We start from the raw sequence: 18,257 nt of genomic DNA on the forward strand, positions 1-18,257 counted from the left end.
ATAAACTACTTGCATCTATTTTGAAATAAAAAAACAGTAAGAACAAGTTTCCATTTAAAATTCCACCTACTTTTAGAGGTGTTCATGAAAGTTATAAGCTAAAAGGAATTTTTGGTGTCATAATCATTCCAAATTTCAAGCAAACGATCAGGGAACAAAAAAATAAATTAAATTGAGTTGTGGAATGTTGAGGAGAAAGGATAGGATGAAATGCATTAGTGATAAATAATCTTATGAGAAAAGATTGTATATCATGTTTTAGTGTATATATATATATATATATATATTTCATTTAAGTCAGAATATTACTTTTAGAATAAATTAACTATAAGGTTGGAATAAAATAGATAATCTTTTTTTTAAGTTTATAACTATAATATAATTGTACAAAATACAAATAATAACTAAAATTGTTGATGAGGGGTACCAATAAAAGAGGAGGAAGTGGTGGAATAAAGGAGACCGATTCATCAAAATAGGTAGAGGGTCAAAGAAGGTTAAGAGGAGGAGGAGGGGGACCTCTATGAAGGTAAAGGAGACTGAGTGTAGAGAGTAAGTATTGAGGGTTGCTAATGGGGAGAAGACCCCTTTGTCATCGTTAGAGAGGGTATTTAAAGGGGAGACCCTCTTGTCTCATAGTGGTGATGTAGTAGGTTATTACCAATAGGTTATCATCATGGAATGCATGGAAGACATATATGGTGAGACCTATTTTATTATTTAGGCATTACAAGGTTATTATGCTCAAGTGGAGCCCAATGTTTCCTAAAAGAACGTTCACACTTCGAAAGTGTTCACATTAAAAAGCATGCGGCTTGGCGGATGAGGGTTAAATTTAATCCTTTAGGCTAATTAATTTCAAAAATTTCTAATTTACTTTCAATAAAAGAGTAAAGGTCAAATCGAATAAATTTGTAAATGTTGAGGGCTAAGTTTGTTATTGTATCTTATATATGAACACCAAAACAAACATTTAACAACGTCTAACATACATGGACAAATTTTCTCGTTTTTTCTGGTTAATTAGTTAAAATGCAATCTAAAATATAATACAAGAAGTTTTGTGGTACTCTTACCTCCAAAAGCCTAATTAAAAAATATACTAAACTTTGAGTATGACGTAGAAAAAAAAAGTGACATGGATTAACTTAATTGATGAAGGTCTAGATAATAATGTTTTTTTTCAAAATGATAAAATGAATTGTTACGTCTGCAAGATCATTTTATTCTAGTCAGGGTGGAGGGAGAGGTAGGTAAATAGTCTTGGCCCCGAAATGATAAATTCTTTATTAACTCCTTTCATTTTAGGAAAATATTAGTTTATATAATAGTAAAATTGTATTTTGACTCTTAAAACCGACTTAAAAACGTAATAGGAAAATATTAGTTAATATAATAGTAAAATATTTGTTGTATTAAAAACGTAACAATGACTTAAAAACGTAACAATGGCATGTTTAAATAGTAAAATTGTATTATATTAGTTAATATAATATTACATTTAATGCATATAGTGCTGCCAAGAGTGTGCATGATAGGGTAATTTCATTATATATATATATTATTGGTAGTAATGTCCATTAATAAAACAATCAAAGATCTAAAAAAAAAAAAGAGTGAGGAAACGAGAATCAAGCAGAGCATTGGCATGTGAAGGTGTGGGGAAGGAAGAAAGCTAAAATAATGGACCAAGCAATCTTTGGGTATATCTAGTGTTGGTGTAGTCAGGTAGTAGTATATATATATATTATAATGTTGGTTTTCCCCAAGTGAATGCGATGTCGCTGTAATCTTGCACTCTTCTGGGGACCCGCATTTTCTGCCTTCTTTTCTATGTCCCTGTCTCTTCATAATATATGCAACTTTTAGCCTCTGTTTCCTATATCTGCGCCGACCCTCTCTCTCACTCCGCACCATTCCCCCTTATTTTTCATTTCCTGGCTGCTGTGCTTGCTGAATCTATGCTGGCCTCATCTTCCCAATCCTCCTTTTCACATTCTCACCATCATTCATGCTCATGCTCCACTGTCCCCCCGCCCTTTTGTGTTCCACTCAAGAACCACTTTTCCTCTTGTTATATTTATTATTTAATACAACAATAAGAGTAATTAATGCATTAATTATATAACATTTTATTTAAACTATGACGGATAAATAAATGTATTTACCTTTGAACTTATTTGATGTTATTTACTTTGTAAAATCGGTTCCAAGAATACATGATGTCTCCTCTTTTCCCCCCTAGTCCCAACATTGAAGATTGCAAACAAAGTGAGGAAATGAGGGGATCCACCACCTGTACCACCTACATAATCATTACCGTCGATTTGGATTTGCTTCCCTCCCATTTACCCACCTATTTGGAAAACCCTAAAGCTTTCCACAAGTAACTGTCAGCCATATATTCTCATGCCATGGGTTTAACATCATCCTACATGATTACCACCCCCCGAATTTGATCACTAACGTCCCACCCCATAATATCAATATCCAAACTAACATCACAACAATACCTACCAAACTAAAATTCAATACCGAATTACATTACACATAAAGATTAAACAAACAAACAAACCTTTAATAATTTACATTATAGAACAAAGTACAAACATTATAATTAGGAAAAGAAAAAAAGAGGGAAGGAAACATAACAATCATCATACCCTCCCTCTTACAGCTCAGCTTTCATCAGTGAATCAAATATTACTAAAAAAAAAAAAACGAGGATACTCCCTAAAAACCGCATCCATGCCTTCAGTTATCATCATTTAAATTAACATAGTGTTTAAAACATATAATAATAATTAATATTTTGCTTTTGAGGTAAAGTTTTGGAGTATACGAAGTGTGTTTGCCGCGTTTTCAACCACAGCAGTTCTGACAGTTAGAAAATTCCAAACCTCCTCCTGCATTACAAATTAAAGCAAAAATGAATTCACGTGCCATACGACGTATCTACAAATCTACCACGTCAATTTAGACGCCTATGCACCGCATGGTGTTATCTACTTTATCTTCCTTCATTACCACGTCAGCATATTATTACGAATAATAATAATAATAAAGAAGGGTCCAACGAATTTATCATTTCCCCCGGATTTAGGTGACAAAACTGAGTACCAGTAGTGAGGGGGGGGGGGGGGAAGCAGGGGTAATATCCTACTTTAACCGGTCAAGAATGGTGCTAAAATAGAGGACAGTTATTCCACGCGCCAACAACCTAACAGAACCCTGAATTACCAATTATATCCTCGTAAAAGGAACATACCTTAGTTGGCGGGGAGGTGAGTAGCTTTACTGGTTATTCCCTCCAAGTCCTGCTGAAAATGCTTTTTAGCCTATTTCCAGCTAGTCTCTGAAGCGCTTTCTTTGCTCCGGCGACTTCAATTTCCGCCAGACGCTGCAGGTGCTTATTGGCACCGGCAGCCGTCAGTCTCTTCCTACAACCACCGCTTCCTCCACCCAACACTGCAGTCACCACCATCAGTGGAAACTTCTTTGACACAGCCTCATTTTTGGGGTCCAACATCTGCACCAATCTCATCACGCTCTTCTCATCCCCAACCAACTCCTTCCTATTTGACCGGACCGTCAGTAGCGAAACAAGCGCCTGGGCTGCCGCCTCCTGTAACCCTACTGGCTTTGGTGATTCCATTAATTTTACCAAAGAACTAATGCAACTAGAAATGGCACGCTTGTTTCCATCACTAATCGATAACTTTGATAACAAACAAGCTGAAATCTGTTGCAAAATCAAGTTCCCGTGCTTAATAAACTCGCCCAATTGGATAATGAAGGCCGTCGAAGATGATAAAATCCGTGAAACGGAATCTAAAACCGAAAGCGAACTGATCGTGCGGAGAAGATGCTCGACTGTATCTGAACTTGATAAATCTTGAAGTAGATGCATTAATCTTGGCAATCCCTTTTCTTGTATAATCAATGCACGGAAATATTCGCCCGAAGAAGCGAGTATCGAAATGCAATTGGCTGCTTTTTCTTGGGCAGCGCTGGTACCCGAGATTAACAGCTGGAACAGAACAGGAAACGCACCTTCTTCACCCAAAGCCATTCTAATATCTTCCACGGAAGCCACGTTTCGAAGAGCGCCAACCGCGTGGGTTTGTGTCGGTTGGGAGCCAGATCGGCAGGCTTCTATTAATACCGAAACTCCGCCGTATGCTGAAATTGCCCAGGTGTTTTCGGGATCGGCGGTGATTGCTTCAACAGCAATCGCGGCCTTTTCTTTTAAAGCAATGGAACCTGTTTCAAGGATTCTCAGTAAAGGCCCTAATCCTCCTTCCTCGAAAACAATTTTTCTCAAATCTTCGCTTGAAGAAGCCAGTACCGATACTGCCAAAACGGCTTGTTCTCGAATTAAAGGTTGGCTGTTAACTTCAAGAAGGCTTATCAAATAGCCAACATTTCCCTCTTTAGCAACCAGCGGAGTAGATTTCTCGTTGTCGTTGAGAAGCTGAAGAAGTGATTCTAAAGCTTTCTTTTTGAACTCGATGCCTCCGATCTGAAGTCGGGTAAAGAGATCCCGGATGAAAAATCCCAAATCGTCTTTATCAGATCCAGGTCCCGGGTGAGACAAAACGATGGCGTTGGACTGGTGAAGAACGCCAGACCTAAGAAGCAGATCGAGATCATGGAGATGGTTGGAGAGAGAAGACGAAGCCATGTCGAGGTCGCTTTGCATGAGGAGTTTGCCGCCGGTGAATGAAGAGAGGATACATTGATCGGAGAGAGCTTTCAAACGCTGAAGGGTGGAGAGAAGGGAAGGGAAAAGATTATGAAGCAAAGAGTTGTCGTTCCAGTGAGGAGATTCGGAGATAGAGGAGAGAGATGATTGGAGGGAACAGAGCTTCGATCGGAGGACTTGCCACCGTCCGACGAAAGACCGGACGGTGAGAGAAGAAAGGAGGAGGAGAGAGAGAACGCCGGTGATTAAGTCGAGAAGCGTCTGGGGTGGTTGAGTTTCTGGTTGCTCAGACAGCGGCCGCGGCTGTTGGGGTGGATGCATTTGCGGTTGAAGCCCGGATTAGGAACCGGAACTACAGGTATTAAGGTGTTAATAAGTGACAAGGGAAAAACATGAAGAGACTTGGGAAAAAAAAAAGGCACTTTGGTTGGACGGAAAAGGGAAGCCAAGGAAATGGAGAGAAAGAGAGTTCCAAATTCCAATAATGAAAAAACAATTCCAGTACTGGACTGAGTTCACGGGGCAAAAAACATTGGATTTGAACAAAATAGAAATACCTATAACATTAACAGTAAATTAGTAATGTTGGTTGTGTTTGGCGCGAGAGAAGAGAGAGGGAAAAGGCCGAACACAATTGTGAAAGGTAATGATAGAAGCAATAGAGGAGGCAGCATGAAGCTTTACAGCTTGTTCATACAGCAGCTTTAAATTAAAGGGTATAAGGGGCACATTATTTATCACCTTTTACCAACACTATAAAACGATAAATAAAAAAAGAAAAGTGGAACAGTTTGCTTAGCATTTAGCATTTAACACTTAGCAGGCATATGGATACATAGTGACTGCAGGCATTGGTAGGGTAATTTTCAGTTTTTCACTGTATATATTGGAAATAACGACCACTAATTGAACTGTACATCAAAGATTAAAGAAAAGGGAGGAAAGGAGCATGAAGCAAAAGCATTAGCATGTGAAGGTGTTGGGGAGGGGGGATGAAAGAAAAAATGGACCACTCAATCTTTGGGGGTGGGTAAATCTAGTGTTGGAGTAGTCAAGTAGTATATTTTTATAATGTTTCTTTTTCCTAGATGAATGTGATGTCGCTGTACTCTTGCTTCTTGGGACCCGCTTTTGTAGCCTCTTTTTACTGTATCAAATTTAGACTTTGTTTCCTATAACTGCGCCGAGCCTCACTCACTCCGCATTTGGCTGTGCTTGCTGAATGCAGGGCTCCTCTTCCCATTTCGTTTTTGCTTTTTCAGATTCTGAGTATCATTCCCCCGCTTATATTGTATACCATAAGAGTAATTAATTAGTTCGTGTATTTTTTAACTCATAAGTATAGATAATACTTCATTTAAATTATGAATCTTTGTCTTGTTTTTAAACTTATTTGATGTGTAAATTTTGAGGAGAGGGGCCCGTAATTATGTGATTTACATTAAATAATACGTACATGAAAGCTAGTCTATTTTTTTTTTGTAAGCCCGACATTAAAGATTGCAAACAAAGTGTGACAATGAAAGGGGTCCACCCCCACCATTACATCCATCATCGGAAGCATCGCTAAATATTAACAACAATCATTACCCTCCATACAAGTGTTAGGGTTAGGGTTAAGGTGGGAAGGGAAAGAAAAGCGTTTGCTAGGACATAAACCCAAGGAGAGAAAAGGCGTTTTCTCAGTGTGAGGGAAGCGTTAGAGGCGAAGGGAGACCTGGCTTCGCTTCCTTGCTTACTGGGCCCTACTTTGGGCTAAAACAGTCGGTCAACTACGGAACGTTGACTAAATATCTTTCCTCAACACTTTTCTGCCACGTCAAATTAGATAATACTTTTTTTTACACAAACGGCGACTTTTTTGAAAAGAGAGGGAGAGGGGTTGACTTCTAAATTGGATATTGTATATACACTATTTCCAAGGTGATACATTAATTAAGAAATTTTATTGGTTTTCCTTAATGTGACAAAAAGTATGGAACAATTGGTTATATGTAAGATGCTTTATGTAAGATGAGTAGATGAGGGATGAAGATGAATTCGTTTCGGCCGCACTAGAATTGGATATTTGCAAAAATCATTTTAGATGAATGCCGTGGGCCTCTAATTTTGCAGGCGGGACGTGCATATCATTAGGAGTTTTATTTTCAATCCAATTCTTTTATATTAGATCTTAACAAAAGAAGAAGACATCTTTTATAGGAGGAAAATAAGACTTTTTAAAGTTTTTTTTTTATTGTTATATGTAGGGAGAAAATATCTTCTATGTCAACTGAAACAGATAATTTAAAATAAGAGAAGCAAGGAATAAATAATAATAATAATATTTTTGAGGTTTTCTTTATCCAGAATACAGAAATTATTTATCAAATTAGACGTGATTGTCAATTAATGTGATAGAGATAGGAGCAGCTAGAAGCTGGGAGATGGATCCATATTTTTCAGACTTTAATCTTCATATCATCATATAATGTGGAGCAACCACCTGACATTTTGCTTCTTATTTCTATTGGGAGTACCTTAATGGCCGCATCAAAGACTGCCTTCACCTTCTGCATGTAAAGCAGTTGCACAAGATTCCATTAATTAGAATTCAACACAAATTTTCAGTTCAAAGATTATGAAGACGACGTTGAAAATAGTTCACCTGCTGTGTTTTTTAGCTACACTCGATGTATGCAGGGGCCTCATTCTATTTCTTTCATTCCTCTCCCTTAGAAAAAGAAGCTATGCAAGAAAATTGTTTTAAATGTTAAGTGGAACGTGCTACCCTTGAATGAAAAAAACAAACTAATAATCTGTAAATATGTACCGGAGCTGTAGAAATAGGCACTGCGTTCGTTGATGTCATGAAGCTTGGCCAATGAAAATTTTCAGAGTAAACTGCTTCTGAAACTCCCAATTACTTTCATTCTCAATCATCTTTCGGCCCGCATTTTCAGAGTAAAATGATTGCTTAGTTAACACCATATTTACCTATGATGGTAATAATCACAACAGGAACTTGGCTTTTGTTCTGTGTCATTTGCCTCCGCTTCCTCGTAAGAGTTTTATATGGTAACACTCCATCATGTTAAAACACACACACACACACACACACACACTCACTCACTCACTCTCATACATACATATGCGCTTTGACATGTATGGTTTGGCTGGAACCTGGCAAGCTTGTCTTAGTTTTACAGTTAGTTGTTTTCTGTTAGATACAGTTGCAGAAGAGGTTTAGTCTAGGTTTACTGTTAGAACTAACCATACTCTATAACTGATCTAATTCTCTCTGTATATAAATCAAGCTCGTCTCTATTGAGATATTAGACCTTTTGTTAATAAAACAAGTAGATCATATTTTCCTTAGTTCTTGGTTCTTTCCATTCATTCAATGGTGTATTCTTGGTTATTCAACATTATGTTAAGAGGGATAAAACTTTGTGGTGCTTTTGGGCTCCAACTCAGCTTCCATTGACCACCCACATATACATTGAAAGTAAACAACAGATTAAGAATTGTATAACAAGCAAGACTTGACAAGTACTTGGAAGAAACCAATCACCTATTGCCAAATATATGAAATTGAAAAGAAAGAAAGATTGGTGAAGTGAAGTCGATTCCCAGAGGAGGTGCCGACTTCAACCCCTATACGATAGAAATGCATCTATTTGCTAAATAATTTTTTATAGCGCTGATAGTGAGGTAAAAGTTACTTTTGAAGATATCATGCGAGATCATAATGGCAACTGGCTCGCTGGATTTATGAGCATTGGCAGCACCTCTGTTACGGAAGCAGATACGATACATGGAACTCTGCCACTTAAGGATGAAAAGCAATTCATTCGTGATATCAAGCAATTAAAGAAAACTCATGAAAAGCTGTAGTCAACCATGAGTGAACTGGACGAAATTCAACAAGGTTTGGACAGGAAAGAGGGTCTGAAGGTAGCATGTCCTTACTCGGTTAATACTGCTTTCGGTCGCTTATTCGGTTCTTCTGTTTGAACTGTCTTTAAAGAAAGAAACGAACCAATTGAAAAAAGGTTGAGGCTGCTACCGAAGAGTTAAACAAATTGCGGTTCCGGTTCAAAGCTGCGGATGACATCCGACAAAAAACTTATGCGCAGTTGCAGGGTTTGAAGAAACAAATCATATGAGAAGGTACTTCTAAATCCCGTAAGCTTAGAGTGAATGAACATAATCGTGTGGGACACTTAATCATATCTGAGACTCATAGACAAACCTATATTTTCGTTCCAGTTCTTATCGAACATGATATAAGCAGAAGTACAATAAAAATATGTCGATGCTACTCTTGTTTGAATTTTGCAGAACCTGGATGATTTAAATAAAGCAAATGAGTTGGCCACGAAAGGGGCGGGTCAAAAATGATACTTTTGGTCAGAAATAAAAATATTAAAAAATTCAAGATAATAAAGTGAAAAAAAAAAAACAAGATTGAATAGAATGACTTTTCAAAATTAACAAAAAAATTTAAAATTTAAATTTAAAAAATAATTAAATAAAACACAGGAGGGGTCTAGTCCTCATTTTGGGCTCAAATTGGGTTGAGAAGTATTGGGCTTTCTCTATTCACTAATTTCTCTTTTTCTTTTTATTTTCCTAATCAAATTAATGGTCCAATCTATTAAATCTTTATTTTTATTTAATTATTATAAATTAAATAATAATAGAAACATGAAAATTAATTTTAAAATTATGGAAAAATTAAATAATTAAAGTAGTTTATATTTTTTAACCGTTTTTTTTAAAAATTCGATCTTTTTTTTACCAGTTGAATTAATTTTGCATTGATTCACTCATTCTCTAATTTTAGGATATTGGTTGGATAGTTAAATTTCAATTCAATTACCGCTACGTAAATGTTAATAAAGTGGATCTTTGTGTTTGGTGTCCGCTAGAATTAGTAAACGTGCGAAAGCTCCTTTATCACGTAACTATTGTATGAGTTTTAAATAATAAGATATTTAGTAGTCTCGATAAATATTAACAATCTATGTTAAAGTTTGCTTTACATATCATTATTTTTACTCAATTTCAATTAATTTTGTTTTAATTTTATCTTCATTAAACCTATTCAATGGTCGGGTCACTCAACTTGACCCGAAGGCCTTCCCAAAAAGTGAGAGGATTTTGGTAAAAATATAGGCCGAAAATGAGCTTGGACAAAAAAAAGAGAGACCAGTTTAGAAAACGTTTCAGGCCTCGGGTAAGGCTTTTTGGCCTGAGCCCGGCCCAAATATGCAAAAAAAATTTGATTTTTTTACTGTTTTCTTGTTTTTTACTCTCTTTTTTCACTATTTTTGCTACCATTTCACTATTATGTAGCTATTATTTTGTTGTTACTATTTGGATATTGTATAAATTTTGTTTTATTATTAATTTTGTTACTATTTTAGAGGCATTTACTTGTTAAGTTGTACCTATGTTAGTGTTATTTAAATATACATATTGTTTTTAAATTTGTTAGAAAATATTTATTTTAATATTTTTAGTATTTTTAATGTATTATATATTTTTTAAAAATATATTAAAAATAATATAAAAATTAATACAAGCGGGCCGGGTTTTATCATTTTAATTTGGGTCGGGTTTGGACAAAATTTTAAGCCCATTTTTCAGGTCAGGTCAGGCCTAAAATATTGGTTGGGTTCGATCCGACCCATGGACACATCTAATCCTTACCCAACAACCACATATTATAAGTACAACCGTTCATGGGTCCAGTGGCCCATCTGATCAAGTCAACCTAGTCTGTATTGACTCGGTCCAATTTTAAAATTAAATAGTTTTTAAAAATATTAACTTTAATTGTATAAACATATAAATATTAATATAAAGTTATATATTTTATTATTTTTAAATCGTAATGTTTTTTTATTTTATATATTTAATATAAAATTGTAAAATATATAAAACTATAAAATTATATAATTATCTTATTTGATTGGTATTCTCTATGTTCGCTTTTATTGTCCATATTTGGGTTTCTTATACATTTTAATGTTAATAGTAATATTAATATTAATTTAAAATTATATATTTTATTATTATTTAAAAGTAATAATAATATATTATTTCTAAACAATAATACTTTTATTTTATTATTTTAATATTCTATTATATTTCATTTTAAATTATATAAAGATAAGATGGTACACTAAGAAATAACACTTATGTTTTAAGTCAAGTGAATAATATATATCACAATTTTAAATAACCAAACATCCTAATGGAGTCATATTTACATTTAATCAAACTTAATTTGTATTTAACATTACACTCATCTTTTTCATCAACCCTACCAAAACTAATTTAAAAATCATAAATTTTTAACATGTTTGAAAAAAATGAGTTTTTGCCCATCAATGCCGATTTGGCTAATTTTAAAATTATTTTCTCCCACACCATTGTTTTAAGTGGGCAATTGAATGGTGTATGACCTTTTGTTAATGTCATAAGCAGGATACATATCATGGGTCATATAGATAGATTGTGTGTAGTTTATTGATTTCTTTTTGTTCAATAAAGAAGTGCAGTGGTAAGTGTTGTTGTTATTATAAAATCAAATCCACGTCTTTCAAATTATTATAATAGTAACAAAACCAACCAGCTATAAATATTAGGGGGAAATTGTGAAAAGGGCCCTGGAAGATCCAAAGTCTGAACTCACTAATCATCATTGCATGTTGCTCCTAATCATTTAGAATTCGAAGTTCATCGCCATAATTTTAGAAACCAAGAAAATGGGTCTAATACTAAGCTAACTTACATTAATTTTTGGCGTAATCTCTACTCAATATTTACGTTTTTTATCAATTTAATTCTTATTCTTTTTTAAGTTAAATTTAGATTTTTAAAAACAATTTAATTTGACCATCAGCTTTTTAAAAGATTTAGATTTTTGTTGTTCTTCAAAAGAAATACTAACTAAAATGTTAAATTTTAAAACATAGTTAGCTCGCATGGCAATTGTATGTATTTAATGCTTTAATTTGAATTTTATAAAAAATATAACTTTTAACTTTTTTAAATTTTTGAACATTTTATAATCTTTAAATTATTTGTTACCGTGATATATAAGATAAATAGTGACATGCCGACCTTGAGTATACGTGGATTGTCACCAGATTACTATGCCAATCTTATTAAAGAATTAATGTTTTAGTTAATATTTTTATTTAAAATAATAATAATTTAACTCTTTTTCTAAAGACTAATGATTAAACTTAACTAAAAAAGAATAAAACTAAAATTAACAAAAAAAATATAATCATTGAAAACTAAATTTAACATCATACCTTAATTTTGACTATAAATGTATTAACTATATATGTTGATATCATATACTCTCTTTTTTTTTTTTTTGCCATAATCGTGCATAAGAGATTGTCTACTTAATAAAGATTTGAGCCCTCGTTTTCCATGATTAATTTAGGTGTTGGAGTACCTAACTCATAATGCCCGGATTTCATGGCTTTTTTGACTTTGAGAAGCAAAAATTAAAAGGATGTCCCATTCATCTCCTTTCAAAGAATATATATATGAAAGATTTACTTGTGTAAGTGTAAAATTATTAGTTTTACATATGATAATATTTTAATAATTAAATTTATTAATATAATTGTAATTATATTTTTAATGTTTGAAAGTTGTTGTGTTTGATAATAATAAAGTATTGCTACTTTGTTGGCTCCAAGTAGTGACTAATTGATTGTATCTAATTAACAAATGTAAAACATTCGTTGTATGACCCAAAGTATATAACTGAACATTTGATTGCCCCTACAATCCATCATATGATTGGCTGCTATCTATGTAGTTTCACTCACCAAACACCCATATATCCTCCATTGATGGTTACATGTTTTTATTAATATTTGCAATACTGTATATGAATCTGAAGAAGCAGGAGAGCTTAAGTTAAGCAATAATTTGAGAGTACAGTAACTAAAAAGGGTGCAATGTTTCCTTTTTCAATTTCTTTCTGGAAAGCTTGGGGAGAATGGACCCACTCTTCTCTTATGTCTCAGTATCACTCCTTAAATTACATCCCCATCTCTTCACTCTTCACTCCATCGCCACTCTCAGGTTTTGCTTCTACTTTCCAATTTTTTCTTTTTAATTGAAGTGAATTAGCATGTGCTCATCTATACATTTGATTTTCCTTGTATTTGAATATATATATATATATATTTTTTTTAAATTTGCAGAGTGAATGATCATCATATTAAACATTTGTGCATGTAGAAACACCGAGCGGAAGAAATGGAGAGCAGAATAACCAAGTGGAAGAATCTGAAACAGAAGTTAGGTTTGAAGGCAATGGGGATGGGTTGCTGTGGAGCCACATGGAATCCCAGACCCAGAATTTCCACCATTTCAATCCTCGACGAAGATGAAGAAACACCTCAATCACAACAAGTCATTACCAGGACCACCACCCGATTCAATGTCGTAAACAGCGCCACCGTCCCCCTGTTGCTGGCCCGCCACCACCACCAACAACAGCAAGCGGTACCCACCCCGCCGACATCCGCCTCGGGGATGAACTTAGCAATGGCGCTGGCCGCGGAGCGTAATTTGCGGGGAACCAACGACAACACCAACAACGTGGGTCCCAGACCGGTGCAGGTAAAGACATTGATGAGATTGATTGAAGAAACGGAGGGTGAAGATTGTTGGACACAACAAGAAGAGCAACTGAAGAAGAAGCAGAGGAAAGAGGTGGTTGAAAATGAAGGTGGAGGAGGAGGGAGCTGCGATTGGATGTGCTGCGTGTGCATGGAGAGGAAGAAAGGAGCGGCTTTTATTCCATGTGGGCACGCCTTTTGCAGGGTATGTTCCAGGGAAGTGTGCCTCAACCGTGGATCCTGCCCTGTTTGCAACCGTTCCATCCTGGATATTCTTGATATTTTCTAGATTAATTGAGATGGGGTCTGAAAATATTCTTTTGAATTTTACATGCACTCTACCACAACAACATCTTCATTTGCGTCATCAATTCTTCATTCCATTCCCAATGGCATGTAAAATTTTTCTGCACTTAATTTGGACAAAGCCAACAGCTAACTTTGGGTATCTCTATGAGCCCAAATTCCTCGAGGGACCGATGAGTTGATCACATTTTTCCTTCTTATTGAATTGGTATTATAAATTAATTCAATATTAATTTAAAATTAATGGTCACATCATCATAAACAATTACATTTAGTACTCTCATTTATATGTACTTACATGTTTAAATTTTGTTTTACTTACAATTTAATATTTTTTTTAATTTTAATATCGTACATATTTCATGTGTTATTATTCTTAATTAATTTTAAACCATAATTTCATTATTTATTGCATCTTATTTTTAAACACACATTTATGTTCTAAATATGTAATTTTCATATAAATATTAGGGTAAATTATAAAATTAGTCACCCAATTATTAGTGTGTTTCTATTTTGATCACCCAATTAAGAAAATTTTCAATTTAGTTACTAACGTTTTAGATTATTTTATTTTGGCCACTCACGTTTTAGTTTGTTTCTATTTTGGTCACTCTCTGTTAAATAGTTAATGAAGTAATAATGTAGCTTTTTTCTAATTGGTACAATAACACATTTAGTCATCAATACTTATACATTTTATGAAATCCTATCAATTTGATCCTCAAACACATATAATTAGATCTTGATAAACTTATATGTAAATTTGTGATTTTGATAAACCCAAAAACTTAGAACCCTCCAAAACTCAATAAATTTGTGTTTTTTTTTATGAACTTCATTCATGATCGTGCTAATAGCATTCTCAACAGAGAAACTCAAATTTTCCTATAAAACCTAACAAATAAAAATAAAAACGAAAAAGCCTCTTATAAGCCTTTTTCAAATCATCATCTTTTGCATTCTTATCAACTTGAAGAATCATGTAATAATCGAAACCCATCTCTAAGCATAATTTTTTTTTGGTAAAATTTATCTTCATCTAATTTGTTTGCAATTTATTTTTAAAAGATGTAAATTTTCTAGGTTTTTGATTTTTCTAACTTGAATTTTAGATTTTTATTTAAAAAAATAGATGCATGTTTCTATAAAATAGATTATGACATCATCAATGCAATGTGTCACAACTTGAGAGTGTCATGTAATATAACATTGTTATAAAAAGTACTAAAACTCATGACAGAATGAAAACTTGGGTACCAACTTGGGACAAAAAAATTATAAGTACCAACTTGGAAGAAGGTGTTAAGTTGAGAGAGAGTAAATGCATATTTGAGCCTTATAATTATAATTAAATATAAACACTTGTAATATATAAAATAATATTATATTTTTGTACTTTTTCATAATATATAATTTATATTTAAGCATATGTGTTTGAGGTTCAAATTGATAGAATGTGTAAGTATTGAGGACTAAATGTGTTATTATACCAGTTAGAAAAAGACCACATCATCATTTTCGCTAATCATTTAATGGTGAGCAGCCAAAATAGAAACAATAAAAAATGTCAGTAACCAAAATAGAAATGATCTAAAAAGTCAGTGACTAAATTGAAAATTTTCATAGTTGAGTGACCAAAATAGAAACACGCTAATAGTTGGTTGGCTAATTCTATAGTTTACCCTAAATATTAATGTAATTCAAGTCATTTCATGCCCATGAAGTTTTGAAGTGGTGGTAGTCAATACTTGTAACACCCCTTACCTATGTCCGACGCCGGGACAGGATACGAGGCATTACCGGTCTTAAACACAAGTAACCATACAAAACCGAGCCATAAAATTTTCATTCAATTTAAAACTATTTATACATATGCATCATCAACAACTCTTATACGAGCATAATTATATCTAATTAACAAACCATACCATTGAGCAAAACTTAGCCATTGGACATCAAGACTTCTAGCACATACAACCATTAGGAATTTAGGCCATACCCACAACTCATCATGTATCATGCAAACACAACTCACATCACAAGACATTGGCATATAATTAATATATATATGTAGGCTTACAGCCAATTAGCCAATATAAGCCAAGTTACATGGCTACACATAAATCAAACTTTTAACCATTACAAACCAAAACATAATAACTCATACACAAAATGACTGAGTCCCTATACATGCCATAAAATTAAAAATGCTTGAATACGTTGATACCGATCAATAGCTTGATACTGTGATAGAATCTCCGACGATCTCCAACTCGAGCTAGTATCTATGACACTATAGGAAAAAAAAAGAAAGGGGGTAAGCTATATAGCTTAGTAAGTTGGTATGTAAATAATAAGCAATCTGTTAACATGCTTTTACCAATCCTCACAACATGTTCTCAAGATAATACAATCAAAATTGCACATAGTTCCACTATTTACTCATGCTCACATCAAGCTGTCTACTCGGTCATAGTCACTAAATTATTTATATCTTGCGCTACGGAACTCCAAATTAGGATCCGCTTGATTTTCCTGAAACTAGGCTCACATATCTTCTTACCATAAAATTTTTAGAATTTTTGGTCTATCCAATAAGTAGATTTAATTCTTCGAAGTGATCCTTGTTCTGCTATCTGACAGTTCCGATCCTTATTCTCTAAAAATTAATTATCTCATAGTACGGGATTCAGATGATATTCCCGTTTGTTTCTCTTGAAAATAAACTCATTAATAATTTTAATCATATAAATTCTAACCCATAATTCTTTTTATACAATTTTTAATGATTTTCCAAAGTCAGAACAGGGGATTCCAAAATCATTCTGACATTATCTCACAAAAATTCAAATATCTCATAATACGAGATTCTTTTGCTTACACCGTTTCTTCTATGTGAAACTAGACTCAATAAGATTTAATTTCATGTCTTATTAAACCTCTAATGCAATTCCCACAATTTTTGGTGATTTTTTAAATTTATACAACTGCTGCTGTCCAAAACTGTTTTCTTACAAATTTTACTCTTTCATGATTTCTTTGTATTAACATTTATTTAGACACACATAACACCAAAGCATATCAATAACTAGCCATTCCAATAGTTAATCATTATCATATATTTACATGCCATTCATTGGCCAATTTCACCTATACATCAACAATAAAAACTTAAACATATCATGTCTCAATTTAATTTGGCCTAAAAACCTCACACAATCATCAATCAAATTTACCACACATTTATACCTCATAAGTATAGACCTATAATCACAAGGTCATCACAAGATCATTCTCATAAATATGACTTACTCATTTACATTATTGCCAAATGTCCAATATACATCGAGTTCATTACTCATGAATTTTTCGTACATACCTGTATCCTTTCAACATGATCATACCTTGTCTTTTCTTTTACATAATCTTTGGATTACCCGTTGAACCACTTGAAATACTAAGGATACTCGGGAAAACTCGTACATAATGTATCGTACAAATGTCATGTCCCAGACATAGTCTTACATGGAAATCTCATATCGATGCCAATAGCTCAACTATTGTCTTACACGAAGTCTCATATTGATGCCATATCCCAGATATGGTCTTATACGAAATCTCAAATCAATGCCGATACCATATCCTAGATATGGTTTTATATGGGATCTCAAATCAATGCCGATGCCATATCCCAGATATGGTCTTATACGAGATCTCAAATCGATGCCGATGCCATATCCCAGATATGGTCTTATACGGGATCTCAAATCAATTCGATAATATATATACATATACAAATCAATTCGGCAATGTATATATCTACATATAAATCAATTCGACAATATTTAAAACATATACTTTTGAATTCAAAAACATATATTTACTTATGAACTTACCTCGTACGTAAACGAACGGATCGGATCAACTACTCGTCAACTTTCGATTTCACCCGATCTAAATCCGATTTCTTTCTTTCTTGATCTATATGAATTCAAATTTAACTCATTTAATCACCTATTCATTCAATTTCATCCAAAAATATCTATTTGGATATTTTTTCACTTTATCCCTTAAATTTTCACATTTATTCAATTTAGTCCCTATTTCACAAATACACAAAATTCACACAATTCAATATAACCCAAGCTTAGCCGAATTACTATAGTGCCCCTAGAAGCCCAAAACTTTCATTTATTTCACATTTCAACCACTCAATTTGTCATATTTCACAATTTAATCCCTATTTGACATTTTTGTCAAAAATCACTTTACAAAACATATTAATCTATCAACAATTATTCATTTTCCATCATCAACATTCAAAAAAATCAAGCTATCATCAATGACAACTCACAAATTCATCCACCAATTCAAAAACTAGGGCATGGGCTAGCTAGAACACGAAGCAACGATCTCAAAAACGTAATTATCAAAAACGAGACAAACAATACTCAAATACAAGCAAAATGGGGTTGGCCGAAAGTTCAAGCTTCCGTGGCTTCTTTCTCTTTCAATTTTCGGTTGAATAATGGTTAAAGATGATAACTTTGCCTTTTTGTTTTATTTGTTTTGTCATTTTTAACCAATTTACATAATTA

The 18,257-nt window shown here is 33.6% G+C and overlaps 2 protein-coding genes across 2 annotated transcripts; one reads left to right on the forward strand and one right to left on the reverse strand.

The window, feature by feature from the left end:
• Positions 1–2,522: 2,522 nt before the first annotated feature.
• On the reverse strand, positions 2,523–5,467 carry LOC105803455 (importin subunit alpha-1b). Its single transcript, XM_012635661.2, has 2 exons — positions 3,269–5,467; positions 2,523–2,906 (listed from the first exon to the last, which is right to left on the reverse strand). Exon 1 carries the CDS (start codon positions 5,024–5,026, stop codon positions 3,302–3,304), a length of 1,725 nt encoding a protein of 574 aa, XP_012491115.1. The 5' UTR covers positions 5,027–5,467; the 3' UTR covers positions 2,523–2,906; positions 3,269–3,301.
• Positions 5,468–12,645: 7,178 nt separating this feature from the next.
• On the forward strand, positions 12,646–13,930 carry LOC105801499 (hypothetical protein). The gene is made up of 2 exons (XM_012632780.2): positions 12,646–12,808; positions 12,968–13,930. The coding sequence occupies exon 2, from the start codon at positions 12,986–12,988 to the stop codon at positions 13,637–13,639; it is 654 nt and encodes a 217-aa protein (XP_012488234.1). The 5' UTR covers positions 12,646–12,808; positions 12,968–12,985; the 3' UTR covers positions 13,640–13,930.
• Positions 13,931–18,257: the final 4,327 nt, after the last annotated feature.

Source organism: Gossypium raimondii, chromosome 11, assembly GCF_025698545.1.
Source record: "Gossypium raimondii isolate GPD5lz chromosome 11, ASM2569854v1, whole genome shotgun sequence".
NCBI lineage: Eukaryota > Viridiplantae > Streptophyta > Magnoliopsida > Malvales > Malvaceae > Gossypium > Gossypium raimondii.

Coding starts and splice junctions, on each gene's coding strand:
- LOC105803455 (XM_012635661.2), bottom strand. CDS start 5,026: ATGCATCCACCCCAACAGCCGCGGCCGCTGTCTGAGCAACCAGAAACT.
- LOC105801499 (XM_012632780.2), top strand. CDS start 12,986: ATGGAGAGCAGAATAACCAAGTGGAAGAATCTGAAACAGAAGTTAGGT.